General features: G+C 36.0%; 1 protein-coding gene across 2 annotated transcripts; it reads right to left on the bottom strand.

Annotated features, from left to right (window-relative positions):
- Positions 1 to 117: 117 nt before the first annotated feature.
- LOC120177325 (xyloglucan galactosyltransferase MUR3-like) lies at positions 118 to 2,441 on the bottom strand. Of its 2 annotated transcripts, XM_039183510.1 has the most exons (2): positions 2,028 to 2,440; positions 118 to 1,967 (listed from the first exon to the last, which is right to left on the bottom strand). In XM_039183510.1, the coding sequence occupies exons 1-2, from the start codon at positions 2,208 to 2,210 to the stop codon at positions 405 to 407; spliced, it is 1,746 nt and encodes a 581-aa protein (XP_039039441.1). In that variant the 5' UTR covers positions 2,211 to 2,440; the 3' UTR covers positions 118 to 404. The 2 variants fall into 2 exon arrangements, with proteins under 2 accessions (XP_039039441.1, XP_039039440.1); XM_039183509.1 differs by having other exon boundaries at positions 118 to 2,441.
- Positions 2,442 to 17,089: the final 14,648 nt, after the last annotated feature.

Raw genomic sequence — 17,089 nt, 5'->3', positions numbered from 1 at the left:
TCCCTGAGTTTTTAGGGCACTTATATTTTAATCATCAAACTTTTAATATTATATATATCAAATTCAAATATGTAATAAATATACTTTCCTCGTATTTATAAGGTGTTCTTGAAAACGGATCCTCAAGCAAAATCCTGATATCATTAGCTATTATTTATTGTATAAGACAGGAACATTAAACAGACAATCTCAGCTACAAATACAATAGAAACAATCAATAACAAAATTGGTAGCTCAAAAACAGAAAACTGTATAAGAGTGCAGAAATTATGCATATATATTTTGGTTTGAAACAAGACTAAGTTCTCCATATGCCTGGTGGGCAATATCTATAGTTGATGCACACGGCACTTACAAGGAACCCACTGGGAGTCTGATTCAATTCCTGCTTCATCAACTTAGATTTATGATTGATCTCTCTGCTCGTTCTTCCAAGAATTTTTGCCAGCTACAGCAGATTGATCTCTCTGCTGCTCATCCTTCGGTTTTGAGAAGAAAGGATCCCACTCATGAGCTCCAACCTCGCGCTGTCCTTCATCTAATAAGTCATACTTCCAACTGTTTTCCTCCACAAAGTTATCATATTCGGTCCGGCCTTGGATAATGTTCTTCCTCAACTTTGTAACTTTATTGATCACTGCCTGCACAGCAACATCAAAAGCATCTCGAAGAGTCTCCAATTTAGAGCGAGGATCTGCATATATCAAACTTGGGATGAGATTTATGACTGCCTCTCTCATGATCTTTACTTGCTCAGGAGAGATTTGACTAAGCCTCTCCTCAATGCTAACATTCCGTTTACGAATATCATCCTCTGGGAAGAACACTGAATATGTTGTATAATTTTTCGGAAGGTGCCAAGTGTACTGTGTGTATGCCGAGCCGGGATGGAAGAAGACAGGAATACAACCAGCCAACATTGAGTCAAAAGCAGATCGACGAGTGTATGAATCTCCTTGAGGTTGTAAGCAGAACAGAGAGCTCTGGAACATCTGCATTATACTGCTCGGTGAATGACACTTGCTCTCCCCAAAATCACATTCCAACAACTTGCAGACATTCGACTTCCTGCACTGGTCAATAATCTGCCCTCTTATTGACTTTGGGTTTCCGGGGCGAGGTGCACCTGCAAAAGAGAAGAGCCACTTTCTCTCCAATTTTCGCATCCGATCTTGCCATACAAAGACTTCCTCATCCTTGGCAGGGTGAAAGTATGTTGGATAAGGAATGCCAAAATCATTTGCATTCCAGGGGCTTGATTCAACCACCAGCATTGACATATTCCTCGCAGCAGGTAAAAACAGAAGCTTATTACCCCAATCTGATTCCTCCTCACTCAATCTCCTGAAATCCCATGTAATCCTACCAGCCACCAGGAAATGATCTTTCCCTCCCATTATACCCCACTCAGGCCTCTTCATCAGCCAATCAACCAAATCGAGGGATGCAGCATCACGCCTCGAGATATTATATCCCCAAAGATACCTTGCAATATCGAACCCTGCATAAAAGGGCACGAATATTGCGGCTGCAATGGATGAATCATTGGTCAAGCACTCATATTGCTTCATTCGATTATTGAATATCACATCCACAGCAAACTGATTCGTGGCGTACCACCCGGTATTCTCAAACACCCCTTCCACATTCTCAAGTGGTGGGCCAAGCCCTTCATTGCTAGTAAACTTACACATATTAGTCCAAAGACTCAAACTCTTACACTCCTTAAGCATATCCTCGTTGAACCTCGGAGGAAGTTTATGCACATAAATGTACCTCCCCCCGCACGGATCACTCTTGTTATCCACCGTTCTTAAAGCTCTCATAAAAGGGTAATCCACCACCCTTTCACTAGCCGTATTCTTAACGGGTTTCACCACTGGTGGTTTCTCCTTTTCTTTACGGGCATAGGTCACCCGAGCAGGGATGGATTGGAAATTAGTGAGGGGAGAATTTAATTTGATTGGCGGTGATGGATCTAAGTCTAATTTGATTGGCGGTGATGGAACTAAGTCTACTTTGATCGGTGGTGATGGAACTAAGTCCTGGACTGTGGTGCTCCCTCCTAGAACTACAAAATGGAAATACAAAAGCAAAATCCAGAAGAAAGCTGATAAAGAAGCTAAGAAACAGAGTCGGGTTTGTTGATTTTTATGGGAACCTTTCTCCATTGCTTCGAAAGGATCCAACGCCACAGGACGGCGTCTCATCAGAGTTCGATCACCAGCTGATCAACAGATCCCCCGAATATCCCAAAGGAAAAAAAACACAAAAGCCAGCTTTATCGATTGAAAAAAGGCAAAAAGATCCCAAAACCCTAAATCTCAATCCAGCGGTTACAGTAAGACCTGAGCTTGGGCCACAGATCCCAAAAGAGAAGAAGACTAGAACTTTACGCCTGAATAAACACTAAAATTCTATAAAGAAACATAAAAATTAACAAAAGGGAAAAGGGAAATGAGAATTTAGCGTAGAGGGAATTATCAGCCAGAATGACGAGGTAGCGAAATTGAGAGATTGCCGTGATATGGTTACCGATCTTTTGACTGAATTTCACCGACAAAACTAACTGCAAATGTGGAAGAGAAAATCTTGATTCTAAGGAGAAAAAAGGGCTCACTGGTGATTCTATTTTATTTTCTTTGGAAAATAATTTGACAGAGTTTTGCGGGTGGGAAATGGAGAGGAAAACTGAGACCTGGGGATTATAAAGCCGAGCCGAGCCGAGGGGCTGTCTCTGTTGTCGGTGCCGATGGGATCTGGCCACGTGGGACCATCTGATGAGGCGCTAATTTTTTTAGAATGACATAACGGGGTTTTCTAGGAAAATATTTAAGTAAATTAATTATGGCGTTAAATATAATTTAAAAACAAAACAATTACTTGATTAAAGCGGAGTAAAAATAAAATAGTTGAGTGATTTAATAATAATGGTTAAAGATATAAGTGTTGTTGAGGTGCGTGCTAGAGCGATCCGAAGCCCGAAATGGGCATGTGAGGAGGCCAACTGGCAGTCAAGATTACGGATGGGCATAAAATGGAGACAGACGGGTTTCAATCCGATTCGAATAAATAGGGTCAGTTTTTTTTTTAAAAATTTAAGTTTAGATCAGATCGAATTAAATCGTATTTTATATATAATATATTTGATGTCGGATCGGAGTTGAGTTTAAGGTCAAATTAACCCTATCTGACTCGGATACTTATAAATTTAATATACGTTTTTCTATGTTAGTTATCTGACTCTATATCACTAAAATAACTCTACCCTACCATGTGCAGACATGCATTATCACTAACTAATATTTTAATATTTCTTTTTTAGTTTATACCTTCAAGATTTTCATCCACTTTCAACACTTCAAGGACCTTATTTTCGGTTGTTTTGATTCAGATAAGAACAATATTTGAACTGTTATTAGGATTTTTATACATGTAAGAATATATGTGAAGATTTTCAATATATATATAGGCGTTTTTCCTAAAAAAATCACCGGTGATCGGTATATTTATTGATCTAACATCGATTATATTATATTTCTCGATCTAACACCCTTTGCAGTAAGGTGCCCCCTGCAGCGTGCTATACGTTGATTTGGCGTCACGTGGGATAAGGCGCTACGTGGGGTAAGGCGCGCCCCCTGCGACGCGTCTTATGCTGACATGGATACAAGTGTGTATAGCGCGCCTTACGCCACGTAGGGTATAGCGCGGGTCAGGAGCCGCTCCTGACCTTTATAATTATATATAGCGCGGGACAGGTATCGCGCCTTATATAATTGTTAAAACTTTTCTCGGCTATAAATACCCTTCTCCCCGGGTTAAGTTCCTCACATCTCCTCACATCTCTCCTCTCAACTTATAAATTAATACAACAATTCTGTCAACGAGTCAATAATTCTGACAATTTTCTCATATTTTATTCAGAAGTTCGTGCGATTTTTCATTATAAGGTAATTTTGTGATAAATTTTTTATTATATTTATTGTTTATTATGATTATTTGAAAAAATATTATACTAATTGTTGTCAATTAATTTTTGTGTTTGTAAAATTAGAAAGCGGGAATATACGTCGAAATAGTTTTGCGGTATAGGTAATAATATAAAATTATATTATTTAAATTATTTACTTTTATGTGTAAAAATTTTATTCTATTATATTTTCGTTCATATATTATTTATTTAATCAGCATTGTTTCAGTTATTTTTTTTCAGATATAATATTGCCGTACTTTTAAACTCAAAGAATGGCGCGACTTTCAGCTATTGTTTATTATGATTGTGAAATTCGAGAAGATAAAACTGGCGTTTTTTCGTATCAAATGAGCGTGTTAAAATATCATTGAAGAGAAACATAACTCTTGATGAGCTGATAACGAAGATTTCGAGGAAGATTCATGTTGGAAGTAGTAGAAGAATGTCGTCGTTGTAGTACAGATTTCCAACATCATTGTTGTCATTAACTTATACAACGTTGATGATGTTGAAATGATGGTTGAAGCTCAAAGTAATTATTCAGACGCCGATATTGAGATGTATGCAAATTTTATTCAAGTGCGTGTCGTTCGGGGTCAATCATTAAGCTCCCACTATGGGCTGGTTGAACAAGTTGATCAAGTTGACAGCCCGACGACAATAATGTGTAATGATTTTAATGCCATAATGGGGAGACATGCATCCGCAACTCCTTACGATATGTACCGAGGTGGGTCGACGAACAATCTGTATGGTAACATCGCGTCTAGTTCAAGGGGAAGGCATTCATCTGCAAATCCGTTTGACCTTAATATGGAGATGCCATCGACGCAACCATCTGTGCAGTTTCCATTTGACACGATGGCTTCAAGCTCCAGGGGGAGGCATTCGACTGCGAGCTTTTTTGCTCTGAATGTCGATATGCCTTCCAGTTCAAGGGGAAGGCGTGCAAGTAGTAGGTTCTTCGACCTAAATGTGGAGAGCATGGAGGAATCATCATCTCCACCAGAATAACAGCTTCGTGAGCCTGGTGCGGATGATGCTGAGACTAGACTATTCATTCACCCAGAATCACCGCAATTCAACTCCGATAATGATGAAGTTCCAGAAAATGTGGCACAAACTGACCCTCCTACACACATGTATGAAGCTGATTATGGTGCAATGTACGGGCTAGAATTTGCGGATATACCTCATCTTGGTGACTATGGATATTACTCATCAATAAATAATTGTGAGTTATCTTTTGGCATGAAGTTTTCAAGCAAAGAAGAATCGATGATGGCTATAAAAAATTACAATATCCGTAATTCTGTTCAATCCAGAGTCAACCGATCCACGACCGAAAAATATATATGCTACTATGCCCGACGCGAAAACGGATGCAGTTGGATGGTTCGTGTATCGAAGAGGAAAAGGAAAAACAACAAATGAGAACTAACAGTATACAACGGTCCTCACACATGTTGTGCTGGAGGGGTCAACCAAGATCATCCCAACTTGGACTCTGAAGTGATATGCCAAGTCATCATGCCCATGGTAAAAGCAAGCTCTCATATAGTTGTTGCTGTGTTGATTTCAGCTATATAATCGTAGTATGGGTACACTGTCTCCTATAAAAAAGCTTGGTTGGCAAACCAAAATGCCATTGTCAAACTTCATGGCGAATGGGATGCATCTTACAACGAACTTCCAGGCTGGTTTAGGCTGGTGCGGAGGTTGAATCCTGGGATAATTGTGGACTTCGAAACCTCCTATGCATACCATAATGATCAAGTTCTCCGCGATCGATGCCAATTCTACCGGGTTTTTTGGACTTACCTACAGTGCATTAATACTGTCAAATACTGCAAGCATGTGGTCCAGATCGACAAGACTTTCTTGTATGGAAAATACAAGCAAGTTTTATTATTAGCTGTTGTCCAAGATGGCAATCGCAACATTCTTCCAGTTGCTTTTGCTCTTGTCGAAGGAGAAGATACAGATTCTTGGTCTTTTTTTCCTCTGAAATTTACGTGCACGTGTTATCACGAGGGAAAACATATGTGTTATTTCAGATCGTGAAGTTGGGATCAAAGCAGCAATGGAGTCTTTGGGTCCAATGCGGCAACCACCCTTTGCCCAACATAGGTATTATCTCCGACACATTGCTGCAAACTACCATGGAAGGTACAAGAAGAATGATGAGCGTCAATTAATTGTGTGCATGGGTAAGTGAAACTGATGTAATTTTGTTTTCTTTTGATTGTTTTAATTTTGCAAAGAAAGCAAGTTAGTAAGTTATACATTTTTTGATCAGGTTACGAACTACTTCCTCGAATGTTTGAATCAATGCTTCAAGATTTGCGGGTGAAGAACGAGGAAGGATATGATTACATCAGCCTCATCGATAAAGAAATGTGGACGAACGCATATAATGGTGGATATAGATATGGACATATGACGACCAACTTGACAGAGGCAATCAATTCAACTTTAAAGGGTGCACGTCACTTACTAATAGCGGCTTTGGTAAAGACTATATATTTTTGTTTGGGGGCGCTTTTTGCGAAGCTCGGGGGACAAGCTCAAACCTGAATGCAAGGCGGTCATGTCTATCACCCTAAATTAGTTGTACATCTACAGAAAAAAATTTCTGCATCAAATGGGATGTCTGTAACAAGCTTCTCTAGAAGGCATGAAATGTTTCGTGTCACAGAGTTGCCGCGACCTCTTCAAGGGATTGAAGATGTATCGTTAAGAGTAAATCTAAGGGACAGAATGTGCGACTCCGGGTTTTTTCAAGCTCTTAAGTATTCATGCTCTCATGTGATAGCAGTTTGCTCGCATACACGTCAAGACTATAACCATTTTGTGGATCCCGTATACCTACTATCTGAATTTTTTAAGGTATACGAATTTGAGTTTCCCCTATAGGTAATGACAAAGACCCTGATGAGGTTTAAGATTGGATTCCGATTGTACCAAATCGGAGTTTATTGAGGGAGCGTGGTCATCCAAAATCCAATCGAATTCATTGCGATATGGATATTCGAGAAAGATATAAACAAGACAGAAGATGTGGGCATTATAGAAACCTAGGACACACTAGAAAAACATGTCCACTTCTATTGCCATCAAATAACAATTGATGAGGAAATGATGTATTTGTTTATCAAATAATAATTCTTGTACTTTAATTTGCATTTACTTCAAGTTAATGTCATTTGATAATCGCTGATGAAGATTAAAAAACGATACAATAATACGAGATTGGACGTTTGCATTATATGTGATTATAATAAAAGAGATAATAAGTGACAAACTTAAGAAAGTTATCAAACAATTTGATATTTCAAAATAATTTTAAATACAACAAACTTACAATAAGTATTAAATGGTAAATGATAATCAAATTACAATAACTGATATTAAATGGTAATAAATAAAATTAACTGAAATACATTAAAAAAGTCAAACAAATTTAACAAAATAAAGTAAGTATTAAATGAGAAATAATAAAAAATACAATTAAAAAGTCCAATAAACTAAATACAAATATAATAAAAAATAAAATCTATCGATGTCTGCGACGCGAATGTGTTTCGCAGGGCGGTGACTGTCGGTCTCAAGGAGGATTTCTTCGTATCACTGGTTGTGACTCCTCGCTGTCATCACCGTCGTCGTCGTCGTCCTGAGTAGGTACATTAGGTTGATGAGGAGCTGATGACGATGAAGCACCTCCATAGAATAAGGACCCTAGAGGTGTATGACTGACTATCCCACCGGCCTGCCAAAACTGGGAAAACTCATAAAACCCAGACATCGCTGAGTGTGAAAACTGTATAGGAGGTGTATGTGCTGCGGCTATGGGTGATGAGGCTGAACCCGCCAAATATCCAGCATATGAACCCCAAGTCAGATATACAAACATAGACTTATAATAGCCTCCAGGAGGGGTCATCTGTGATGGTGGCGGCGGCGGGGTTATAAAAGTAGGTGAAGGCGACGGCGACGACATCTGGTAATGGAAAGGCGGTGGCGGTATCATATATGGTTGCGATATATAAGTCGCTGGATACGGTGGCTGCTGTGAAGGTCCTGCTGGTGCAGCTGAGGATGAATCGGAAGTACCTACTCTCGGTCTACGAGTCGGGGACGATGGTGCTTTGTCGGTGAATGTCTCTGTCGACGTCATGGAAAGGTCTACCCTCGTGTATCCTCGGGAAGCAGAAACGGTTTTCCGTTACTATTGAACCACTCGTAATAACCGTCAGCAACCATCAAGAGGTCAAGTAAAATGGGCCCTCTACGGGGAAGGCGCCAATGTCGATCCTCCCAACACACGACCCACGCATGATGCCTCACCAGTCAATCTGTATCTGTCTTGTCGCGTCTATCTATGCTATGCAACTCGTCCATATTGCGAGGTGCTTCCGGAATTAGTTGAAAACAACCAAATTGCCGGATCGTCGCCATCCAAACATCTGATGGGCCCCTCAACTCAGGTGGGATCACCGCCCTCACATCATCAGTAGAATATGACACCCATTCAAACTAAAACAAATATATATAATTTTTATCAAAATAATAATCTAATTATATAACTATAATCTAAAATCGATTTTTAAACATTAAAATTCATACCTGTGAGCCAACTTTCTGATCGATTAACACCCTAATTTTTTCTAAATCATCAGGTAGCTCCTGATGTTTTTTCCTATCAGTAGACCACCTATACAAGAAAAATAATTTCTTATTCACTGTATAAAATTATTAATATACAAAATCAGTTTTATAATTACCTCAGTAGTAGCGGAAATAGGAATGGGTTCTTGACAACGGGACATAAAAAGAGCAATCGATACTATGCCCAAGACTGCAGCAGCAGGAGACATCTGCTGATAGCATTACGCTTGTAGTCAATGGCCCGACACATCTCCCTGTACAGGCAAGCCAAAACTACCGAGCCCCAACTGAGTGATCCGGCCAGATAAAAGTCGCCAAGATGTTGCAACCACATACAGTGAACTTGCTTGCGCGATTTTTCCGGCATCAGCAACTCTCCTATCAGCTGTAGTATGCATGCTCGTGCATACTGTTTAACTTCATCGTCGAATGCGTCCTTGCTAACTCTCGAAAATTGGCATCTAACCAATTTAACGGTATCCGTCCACCGTTAAAATTTTTCAGGACACGTCCTAGACTAACCCGACACAAAGTAGTCCAAGAACCGGAAGCTATCCTTGATATCACACCTCCATCCACCGGAAGCCCCAGGTGCATAGAAATATCCTCAAGCGTGATCGTGCACTCTCCGCACGGAAGATGAAATATGTGGGTCTCCGGCCTCCACCGCTCTACTAAGGCAGAAATAAGGTCTGGTTCTATCTTACAGTGACCCTGATATCTACCTAGGTGACTGAATCCAACCTCTACTAAATACGACATTACACTAGTAGTATAACTAACTTAAGGTTCATAATAAAAGGATCTAATATACGGTCTCTCTCCTAAAATATAAATAATTACACAAATTAATTTTTAAACTAATAATCATGCATTAAATAAATTAATTAATTAAATTAAAACGTTAAAATGTTACCGTATCAGCAAAGTGTCGAGATATATGATTTCCATCCAACCAAAGTAGACCGCCTTCCATTTTATATCTGTAAAAAAATTAATTAAATAAAATATTAAACAATTAAAATAATTAAATAAATTACTAAAAAATACTAAATATAATAAAATATACCTTAATAAGAGAATATAAGAGTATTTGAGAGAAGTTTAGAGGATTTGGTGTGATGAAAGTGATTGAGAATGGCGTATTTATAGGGGGATGGTGGGTGTGAATGGGCGGGGTAATTTGGTAATTAAGGGTATAGCGTGCCGCAGGGGCTGCGCCTTTCTGACACGTGTCAGAATCACAAGTAAGGCGCGGCCCCTGCGCCGCGCTATACCCTTAATTACCAACCTGTCCCACGCCATACACACGTGTATCTATGTCAGTATAAGGCGTCGCAGGGGGCGCGCCTTACCCCACGTGGTGTCCAAATCAGCGTATAGCGCGCTGCAAGGGGCGCACCTTACTGCAAAGGGTATTAGATCGGGAAATATAGTCTGACCGATGTTAGATCGATAAATATACCGGTCACCGGTGATTTTTTAGGAAAAACGCCATATATATATATATATATATATGTGTGTGTGTGAAATATTAGTTTTATTAGGTTTTTTATTAGGGTTTTCAAAAATATATATGTAAAAATATAACTTTGATGGAATGAAGACCGAACATGTTTGAACTTTAACCTGTTAAACTATATTATGGACTTGTAATTTAATTATCTTGTATTTGAACTTGTTTATTTTTGTTAGATTTGTATTTTTAATTTTTTTCGAATAAAAAATAATTTAAAAAATTTGGATCGGGTGAAATTTTTTCTCTTCCGTGTCGGGTCAGGTTTAGGTGGAGAAATTAATTTTTCGGGTCAAATCAGGTGGGTTAAAAATCAGACCCGACCGGACCTATGCCCATCCCTAGGCAAGATCCTCAACATGGACTCAACAGCCTGCCAAACTTCATTATATTTTACATTAACATCTACTTATGCTTTTAATTCTCTTTCGAAAATTTAAACTTATACTTCCAAGATATTCTTTTATTATTAAATTGAGATAATTATAAAATAATATTTACATTAAATATTTTCGATTGCATGATAATAAATGTTTAATTATTTTTATTATAATAGATAGTGCTCGAACCAAAAAATTCTAACAACAATAATTGTTCATTTAATCATACAATGCTAATAATTTATTATACTCGATACTGTTGTTAAATGTTTCTATAATTTAATATTTTAGATATATATATATATATATAATTAGGGTAAAGTGCACAAATAAACCCTTGATTATAGGGTATTCCTTTGTTGAATCTTTTAATTATAAAAGTTACAAAATGATCCCTAATTATAAGACATTGATTTGTTGAGTCCCTCAACTTTAAAAAAGTTACAAAATGATCACTTTACTATTCATATGTTTAAAACTTGTACTTTTGTGTTAAAAAATTTACGGTTATTTGAGTTGTACGTTAACTTATTGATTGATATATAATAAAATAATATTTTAATGATGTCTATTGGTACCACCATTGCTTTCAAGCACTAGCTTGACGATATAATATAAACGAAGTATAGATCCATGAAATACAACTCAGATAGTTCTAAGATAAGATTTTATCATATCCATTTAATAGGTTAATGTCTGAGCCACCAATTTTTTTAATAGAAAATGACGAGTTTGCAACATATGAATAGTCAAATGACCATTTTGTAACTTTTAATGGTTGGATGACTCAACAAAACAACACCCTATAGTTAGAAGATCATTTTGTAACTTTTAATAGTCGAGAGACAAAACAAAGCAACACCCTATAGTCGAGGTACCATTTATGTACTTTACCCGAACAATTAATGGTAATATGAACTCATCAAGTAGCTCCGATAGTCGAAAGTAGTATTGTTGTTCTATTAAAAAAGAAGTGTTATTCTCCCACGAGGTATTGAGTTCGAGCGACTATGTCTACAAGATATGCGTGTATTTAAGAGATATTCTAAACAAATACTATCTTACAATCACCTCAACTATTTAAAAACCAATTAATAGTAATATATTTAATTGCATTGTTAATATTATAAAAATCAATGATTAAATTCAGCTTTATCAAATTGAACAAACTCAAATGCAAAGTCCAATTAGTTTCATAAAATAAAATAATTAAAAGTAGTCAACGTAGACTAAGATTAGCCTGCATTCTCTTACTACCATTTTAGTGGCAAGCACCTAGGCCGGCTCTTTTATTAATTCATAATCTCATTATACTTTCTATTCATACACCCGATATGCACTCCCACACATTGCTATATTTTAATATGTAAACATTAATGCATTTCTTAAATGATTCATTAATTCTGCTACATGAACTAAATAAATTGTTAACATTATATAATTGTACACTTGCATTCATAACCTCTAAATTTTTATAACAACAACAGATCCTTTAAGAATTCACAACAGTAAAATCAAGTAGATTTTATATTCATAAATATTTTATGATTATATTTTAATAATTTAACTTATCAATTTCATGTCAATTTAAATTGATATATTTATTAATATATATGTTGAAAACTCTTAATGCACCGAAAGTGCATTGTTGAAAAAAAATGGTAGACACCGAATGGTAGGAGAAGATTTTGTTGAATTTTTTGCATGGGAAAATTGCTCTTTTAGTCCATGGACTTTAGGATATTTAAAAGATTAGTCCTTAAGCTTCAACTATAAATACCCTAACCCATTTAGCTTCAAAATCATCCCAAATCATTCTAGCTTTCTCACAATTCCAGAGAATTTAGAGAGTTTTCTCGAGAATTGTTTTCTCTTTTTTATCAAGAGAGAATTGTTATTATTTTCTCATTGTTAGATCGAGAAAAGTTGTAATTCTGATTTTATCATAGTGAAATTCTTCTACCTTTGCCCGTGGTTTTTACCCTATACTATTTAGGGGTTTTCCACGTAAAATTTGTGTCTTCTTTATCTTCATTTTTATTTTCTCAAATTATCAGTTTCATTTTTGCTCTATCCGATAGTCGTATGCCGCAACAATTAGTATCAAGAGCCAGATTTGAGTGTGTAATATATACTTATTGTCTTTGTGGTTGCCACCAAAAGGTTGATCCTCCAACATAAAAAGTAAGAAGGTATACTCATTCTTTGAAAGTTCCAGAGAACTATTCACGATAGTGAAATAGTGGGAGTTATCCGTAATAGAAGCTATGACAACGAAATTTGATATTGAAAAGTTCAATGAGAGAAATTTCTCATTGTGGAAATTGAAGATGAAGGTCATCCTGATGAAAAACGGTTGTCTAGCTGCTATAAGTGAAAGACCGGTAGATTTCACAGATGACAACAAATGGATCGAAATGGACGGGAATGTTATAGCAAACTTTCATCTAGCATTAGCAGATGAAGTATTGTCAAGCATCGATGAGAAGAAGACAACTAAGGAGATATGAGATCATCTTACCAAATTGTACGAGGCCACATCGTTGCACAATAAAATTTTCCTTAAGAGGAAATTATACACTATACGGATGCTAGAATCTACTTCAATGATGGAGCACTTAAACATACTGAACACTTTATTTTCTCAACTTACATACTTAGGTTGTACAATAGGAGAACAAGAATGTGATGAACTTCTACTTCAAAGTCTACCTTATTCGTATAATCAACTCATCATCAACTTGACAAACACTAATGTCACCAGTCTAGTCTTCGATGACGTTGCAGCTGCTGTTTTACAAGAAGCAAATCGGCACAAGAACAAGGAAGACAGGCAAGTAAATATGCAACAAGCAGAAGCGTTGACAACAATGAGAGGGAGATCAACAGAACGTGGCCAAAGCAGCAGTCACAAACATGGTATATCAAAGTTGAGAAGTAAGAAGAATTTAAAGTGCTACAACTGTGGAAAGAAGGGTCACTTGAAGAAGGATTGTTAGAGTCTATGTAAAAACTCCAATACACAAGGCAATACAACAAAGACTTCAGATGATGGAGATGCTCTATGTTGTGAAGCGTCAACCACCGTGGAAGGTAGAAAGAGATTTGCAAATATATGGCTAATTGATTAAGGAACAATATATCACATGACCTCAAGAAGAGAATGATTCCATCATTATAAACATGTCTCAGGAGGATTGTGTATAGTTGAAATGATCATGCCTTAGAAATCGTTGGTGTGAGAACCATCAAATTGAAGATATATGATGGAACATGTAACACCCCAACCCGTACCCGATCCAAATACGAGTCCGAGATGTCACATTGACTTTTTAAAACACTTTTGCTTACAAAACAACAAAACATTTGAACTTATTTTAAGAAAATACGATAATAAACTATTGAATTATGTTTGTTATAAAATTGTAGGCAAAAACGTATTTATGAACAGTAAAATACGTATGAATAGTGCGTGAACAATAACTGCTACATTACGTGAACAGTAACCTGCTACATTATCGATTACACAAATTTTTCAGAATGCAAATAGGGAGCCGATTCCCCTGCTACAGTAATTCCGTAAAACATACATAAAACTCGTAAAAATTTAACTGTTCATTACTATACGTTTACATAATTACATTCAAAATATTAGAAAAGTCGATCAGAGTGTTTGTAACTAACAACTTATTACATGCCAACACACTTTATATAACTAAAATACATACTTTGTTTTTACTTCTGATTTGATCTTCTAATGATGGTATGCTGTGTTTCTGCTCTTAGGATCGATCTTCTTACTTTTCTGTACCTACGTGTAAATCACTTGCACGCTAAGTCATAGATTTAGTGAGGCATATAAATATAATAATGATGCATTCCTTATGAATATGAACATATGATCTATCCATTAAATGCTATAACATATAATTCAATATGGTAACATACAACAATAATAATGTAATTACCTTTGATAACATTTTATAAGCCCATGTACATTACTGAGAACTCAAGGTATTCTAGTACATTGAGGTTGTGCACTATTGTTCTCACCACAGCTCGTATAAGTCCCACTGAGTGGCATATGAAATTTGTCCCGAAGGACCTGTGAATATGTCCCGAAGGACCTATGAGTTGTCCCGAAGGACCTATGAATTGTCCCGAATGACCTATGAAACCCTCGACTCTTGGCATGCCAACTATACCTATAGCTCTCATATCGTATACTATGGGCATCATTCTTATATTTCATATGTTCATGTTCTCATGTCACTTATCATATCACATGTGCATTTGAATTTATTCACATATATCATTTATCGAATCATATGAGCATATATACCTTATGCATGTATCATAATAATTATCATGTATGCATGTTCATAACTATTGTTCTATAAAAATCAACATAGGAATTAGATTTATCACAAGTCTTATTCCATTGTACTATACTTATAATAGGCACTCACCTTGGCCTCGCTTTCGTTGATTCAATCCTAACTCTTCTATTGTTCCGGAATAGGATTACGTTTTATATATACATAAACATAAATTTTGAGACAATTTTCAGAAGCCTAACCCTTGTAATTTGATACTAATAACAGACTTATTTAATGAACAAAACTTCAACTTTTCTTTTAGGGGGAATCGATTCCCCCCCAGGGGTATCGATTCCCTCTGTATAATCTGTAATTTTACTGTTCAAACTCGAAAATCATCAACTCTTCACTAAATTTCTCATACAAAGTTCCTTTCATACCACTAAACTTAACTACAACCATTTTAATTAACTTCTATCAATTCCAATACTTTAAAATCTCTCATGCTTCATTCAAATTCTCAAAGCTAAAAATCATACCCAATTTTCAACATGTTTTAAATCCAATTCTAACACTCCATATTCCTTAATTAACTTCTTGACAAGTCAAAAATCTTATTCAAACTTCAAAAACTCATTCATATCAAAATTTCATCTAAAAACCCATTTTCCAAATCTATTTCTAAAACACTTATCTTGTTGTTTTAATGTCATATAAGCTTTCCTTTAGCTTATATAACATACAAACTTCAATTTCCAAGCTAAAAATCAAAGAAACAACCAAGGTTCAGATTCTTACCTTAAACTTGGGTCTTCACGTTTGGAAGAAGAGAAGAGTGAAGAAGATAAGAAAGAATGAAGAAGAGATGAGAGAAATCTGGAAACATTTGTTTCCTACTCATGCCCCACGTGGGTTATAATATAACCCCATTTATTATTTTATTAATCTCTTTATTCAATGACCTTTTATCCTTTTACTCTTCCTTTATTTACTAATTAGTCCTACACCAATATTTTTCAATTAATTCCCTCACTTTTTAATTTATTTAGTTTGGTCATTGAATTTAAAAAAACTTACACTTAATTCACTAACCTGATATTGAGGATGTTTAGAACAATTAAAGTTGTTCGAGATGTGCGGCACGTGAAAGGTCTGAAGAAAAATTTATTATCCTATGGATTGTTGGATAATAATGCAAGCAAGATTGAAACACGGAAAGAAATCATGAAGGTGTTTCATGGAGCGCTTGTGCTGATGAAAGGCGAAAAGATAGCAACAAACTTGTACATGCTGAAGGGAGAGACTTTGCTAGAAGAAGAAGCCTTTGTTGCCTCATGTAGTTCAGATTCTGCAATGCTATGGCATCAGAAACTTGGGCACATGTCAGAACAAGAAATGAAAGTCCTTGTGGAGCAAAAGCTACTTCCAGGCTTAACAAAAGTATCACTTACTTTGTGTGAGCATTTGTAACATCCTCAATACCGGGTTAGTGACCAAATTGAAATATTTCAGAATTTGGTGATTAAAGTAGAATAATTGAATAGTTCAATGATTTATCTAAAAATATTTCCTAAAAGTTGTTAGTAATTATTAAAGGAATTAAAGGGAAAATGGTTCATTTGACAAGGAAAATTTTATATTCCTTTTATAAGATAAGGGAACCATGTGGGAAATGAGAGAATTCTCCAGAGTTTTCTTTATTCTTCTTTCTCCTCCCATATCTCCAAGCTCAAAGGTGAGTTTCTTTGTTTGTTGATTAATTGTTGATTTTAAGGTTGGGTTATGATTATTAGATGATAATTAAGCTTAAGGAAAGCTTAATTTGTTCTAAAACAACAAGATGAAAGATATAGAAGAGATTAAAGAAAATGAGTTTTTAGATGAATTTCTGGAAAAGAGTTAATAAGTGAAATTTGAGAAGGAATTTGACTTGTCATCATTAAGAATAAGAGATTTATAAAGTTAGAAATGATTAATAACAAAGTTGAAAGTTTAGTAAGATTCTTAATTTTAAGAATCATGATGAGATATGGAAGATTTAGATGGTTTATATGAATACAAGTTGGTTTAAGTAATGGTAGTTGAGTTTAATGACATGATAGGGGCTTAAAATAGAAGAATTAAATAAAGAGTTGATGATTTTCGGGCGTAAAAATAAATTATGGCCAAAGTGTATCGATGCACATTCAATGTGTACCGATGCACTCTTTAAAGAAGAAACATCGAATGC

Source organism: Hibiscus syriacus, unplaced genomic scaffold (genome assembly GCF_006381635.1).
Source record: "Hibiscus syriacus cultivar Baekdansim isolate YM2019G1 unplaced genomic scaffold, ASM638163v2 tig00112285_pilon, whole genome shotgun sequence".
Lineage (NCBI taxonomy): Eukaryota > Viridiplantae > Streptophyta > Magnoliopsida > Malvales > Malvaceae > Hibiscus > Hibiscus syriacus.
Note: the sequence above shows the minus strand (reverse complement) of the source record. Positions and strands in the feature narration are given on the sequence as shown.

Coding starts and splice junctions, on each gene's coding strand:
- LOC120177325 (XM_039183509.1), bottom strand. CDS start 2,210: ATGAGACGCCGTCCTGTGGCGTTGGATCCTTTCGAAGCAATGGAGAAA.